General features: G+C 50.7%; 1 protein-coding gene across 1 annotated transcript; it reads left to right on the forward strand.

Moving 5' to 3' along the window:
• The first annotated feature begins 1126 nt into the window (after positions 1–1126).
• On the forward strand, positions 1127–3203 carry FIGNL1 (fidgetin-like 1). The gene has a single exon (XM_010157443.1). The coding sequence runs from the start codon at positions 1128–1130 to the stop codon at positions 3201–3203; it is 2076 nt and encodes a 691-aa protein (XP_010155745.1). The 5' UTR covers position 1127.
• Positions 3204–3667: the final 464 nt, after the last annotated feature.

The following is a 3667-nucleotide window of genomic DNA, read 5'->3' on the forward strand; positions in this document are numbered from 1 at the left end:
AAGTCCCCCCCAGCTTCCTTGTAGCCCCTTCAGGTACTGGAAGGTGCTGTAAGGTCTCCCCGGACCCTTCTCCAGGCTCAACAAGCCCAACTCTCTCATATATGAGAGGGATGTCCCTTTTGGGCAGGCGAGAAGAATGGAATTGCCTTGTGTTAGGAGCTTTCTGCAAACCCTGGCGAGGCAGTGATAGATTTCTTGTGATTTTGTTTGTGCCTGCGTCTCTTCTGAAATGATAAGTTCTTGGCATTACCAGGAATGTCTCTGCACGTGACACATTGCAGAGACAGGCTTCTCTGAAAATGCAGCATAAACATGAGCATATCTTTTCAAGTCTAGCAAACGCTACTTCCTAGCCAAATGCCATCTTTCCTATTTCTTAAGCTAAAAAAAATCGCTGAAGAAATCAAAATTCCATTTTCTAAATCTGAGAAGCAAGCATCGCTTGAAATACGCAACAGCTTTGTTTCTCTGGAATATAAATTGGGGAGATTTTAGTACATTCAAAAGGGAATAAACAGGTTTGAGCATTTGCTATGAATCCGTAAGTGTTTTCTTCGTCTGAAAAGTTTGCTAAATTCAGGCTTATTCATTCCACTTCTGCCTCCCCTTACAGACTTGGCGTGTAGTTTTATTTTTTAGCTTTATTGTTCCATTTTTCTTACCATCACTAAGACATGTCATCACTCTGACAGCGATGTCTAATCTGTCTTCCCCTGCACTGTGCCATAGTCTGTCAAGTGGGGGTGAGAGCACCGGGGATTTAATTTAACAAGGCCAGTTTTTGTTTGGCCGTCGGTTACCATTCTTTGCAGTCTGCCTACCTCCCCCGGAGACCTCTGGTTAGAAGCAAACTCCCTTTTCCTTTTTGTTTTCTCTTTCAGCAAGGAGGAAAAGAGAACCTTGTTCTAAATGGCTTTACTCCACAAAGCTGGTCGCTTTTTGGGAACAGTAAAGGGTCCAGACTGGCCGAGTAGCTTGCAAGATCTACTGCACTCCTTCTCTCCGTTCAAACAATGTGTGTTTTCATGTGCAGGCATCTAGGGAAAGGTGAAGCAGGAAAAGTAAATAGCTGTGAAACGGCTTTTGTTTCTAACAGCGGGTATGTTGTGTATGTTTCAGCGTCAGCGATGGGAACCCCCACCCACAGCGCCGTGCACCTGAGCAACTGGCAGAAAAGTTACTTCGCCATCACCTCTGGCACCTGCACACCAGGACAGAAGGCAGACGAATACCGTGCCAAAATCCTGCGCATTCAGTATGCATGGGCAAACTCCGAGATCTCGCAGGTCTGCGCTGCCAAGCTGTTTGAAAAATACACGGAGAAGTACGCTGCAATTATTGACTCTGACAACATAGAGACTGGCTTGAATAACTACGCTGAAAACATTCTGACTTTGGCAAAGTGTCAGCAAAATGACAGTGACAAGTGGCAATCTGCCCTGACAACAGATAATGTGTTTGAATTAAAGTGTGTGCGAGAGAGGATGCGGGCTGGCAAAAATTGCCGGAGCTCTCAGATGGCACCAGCAGATGCCTGTGCGCTAGCCGATAAAGGGGTCAGTGCCTCTGCTGCGCCAGGTCTTCCTAAACCCGGTCTCCTCAGCACTGCCGGAGAGCCCGAGCTCCGTGCCGGCTCAGCAAAATGTACAAGTCAGGGACCAGAGCCCCTTGAGCATCCCTCATCTTCAAAGTCACTTCAAAGCAGCGCGCCTCCTGTGACCAAGAGTTCAGACATTCTTCCTGCCTCTTCAGCCTCCTTAAACAAACAGCTTCTGACAGGTTTCCAGGCCACTCCGCTGTTTGGAAGTAAGGAAGTGACGGGCAGTAGTTCTCTGAAAATGCTGGGCACCTGTCGTGATGGGCAAAACGCGTCTCTTCCCAGCCAGGCCGCTGCACCGGCGTGGTCTGCAAGTTCTGGAAAAAGGAAAGCGTTCTATGGCATGGCTGATGAAGGCAGCACGGTGACTCCTAACCTTGCTCTGTGCGAGGCTCCCGTCAGTGCAGAAACCAGCAGTTTTTCAGGGAATAGAAACAGAAGTGAAGAGGGCAGCATTCCTGGTTTTAGAACGGCAAAAGAGCAGCTGTGGGTGGATCAGCAGAAGAAATCTCAGAACCTGCCCCAGCGCGCGCCAGTCTCGTCCTACGGAGGCGTAAAAAAATCGCTGGGTGCGGGCCGATCTCGGGGCCCCTTTGGCAAGTTTGTTCCTCCAGTTCCAAAACAAGACGGAAACGAAAACGGAGGAGCCCAGTGCAAACCTCACACGAGAGGGCAGCCGGATCCGTCGCTGCCTGTGGATGAACGACTGAAAAACATCGAACCGAAAATGGTCGAGCTCATTATGCACGAGATCATGGACCATGGGCCTCCTGTCAACTGGGATGACATCGCCGGTGTTGAATTTGCTAAAGCTACCATAAAAGAAATAGTGGTCTGGCCTATGCTGAGGCCAGACATCTTCACTGGGTTACGTGGCCCTCCCAAAGGAATTCTTCTCTTCGGCCCTCCCGGGACTGGCAAGACTCTTATAGGCAAGTGCATCGCGTGCCAGTCCGGAGCGACGTTTTTTAGCATCAGTGCCTCTTCCCTGACTTCCAAGTGGGTGGGCGAGGGGGAAAAGATGGTCCGTGCGCTGTTCGCTGTGGCACGATGTCAGCAGCCAGCAGTGATTTTCATTGATGAGATCGATTCTCTGTTGTCTCAGCGGGGAGACGGGGAGCACGAGTCGTCAAGAAGGATAAAAACTGAATTTCTGGTCCAGTTAGATGGGGCAACAACCTCCTCCGAAGATCGTATTCTGGTGGTTGGAGCAACAAACCGACCCCAGGAAATCGATGAAGCTGCCCGCAGGAGGCTGGTGAAGAGACTGTACATTCCTCTCCCGGAAGCCTCAGCGAGGAAGCAGATTGTTACCCGTCTGATGTCACAGGAGCACTGCTCTCTGAACGAAGAGGAAGTCGAGCTCATAGTTCAGAAATCGAACGGATTTTCTGGGGCAGACATGACGCAGCTCTGTCGAGAAGCTTCTCTGGGCCCCATCCGCAGTCTCCAGTCCATGGACATCGCAACCATCATGCCAGACCAAGTTCGGCCCATTGCTTTCCTGGACTTTGAGAACGCCTTCCGAACCGTGCGGCCCAGCGTCTCCTCAAAGGACCTGGAGCTGTATGAAACCTGGAACCAGACGTTTGGCTGTGGGAGATAGTTGCAGCCTCTTTCATGGAAGCCCTTCTTCAGCACTGACTCGTAGTGAACCCCTGAGGACTGAGGGTGCTGGCACTTCGTTTTGTTTCTGTCTTTGAAATACATCCTCTTGCGTTACGCAGGCAGGAGTCTGGGCCCCGGCCTGGGGTTGAGTCAAGTGAAAGGACTGAGAAACTGCTGGTCACGATACGAGGAATCGCGGAAGACAAGTCACGGAGCTAACGGAAGTTACGGACGGCTGCTGTGGAAGATGGCCGAGTTTCACTGACGTGCCAGGGGAAGATGGTCCATCCTCGCACGCAGTTGGAGGGAGTGTTGGGGGGAATCTTGCAAGGCCCACTGTGCTGTAGCAATAGGGCCATGCAAGGCTGGGGGGACTCGGGTAACGTTACTAGAAATACCGAATTCGGGTAGGGATGTAGCAAAACTGGGACTGATGGGAAAAGTAGTTAGGGGCACATTGTT

This window comes from Eurypyga helias, unplaced genomic scaffold, assembly GCF_000690775.1.
Source record: "Eurypyga helias isolate BGI_N326 unplaced genomic scaffold, ASM69077v1 scaffold3858, whole genome shotgun sequence".
Classification (NCBI taxonomy): Eukaryota; Metazoa; Chordata; class Aves; order Eurypygiformes; family Eurypygidae; genus Eurypyga; species Eurypyga helias.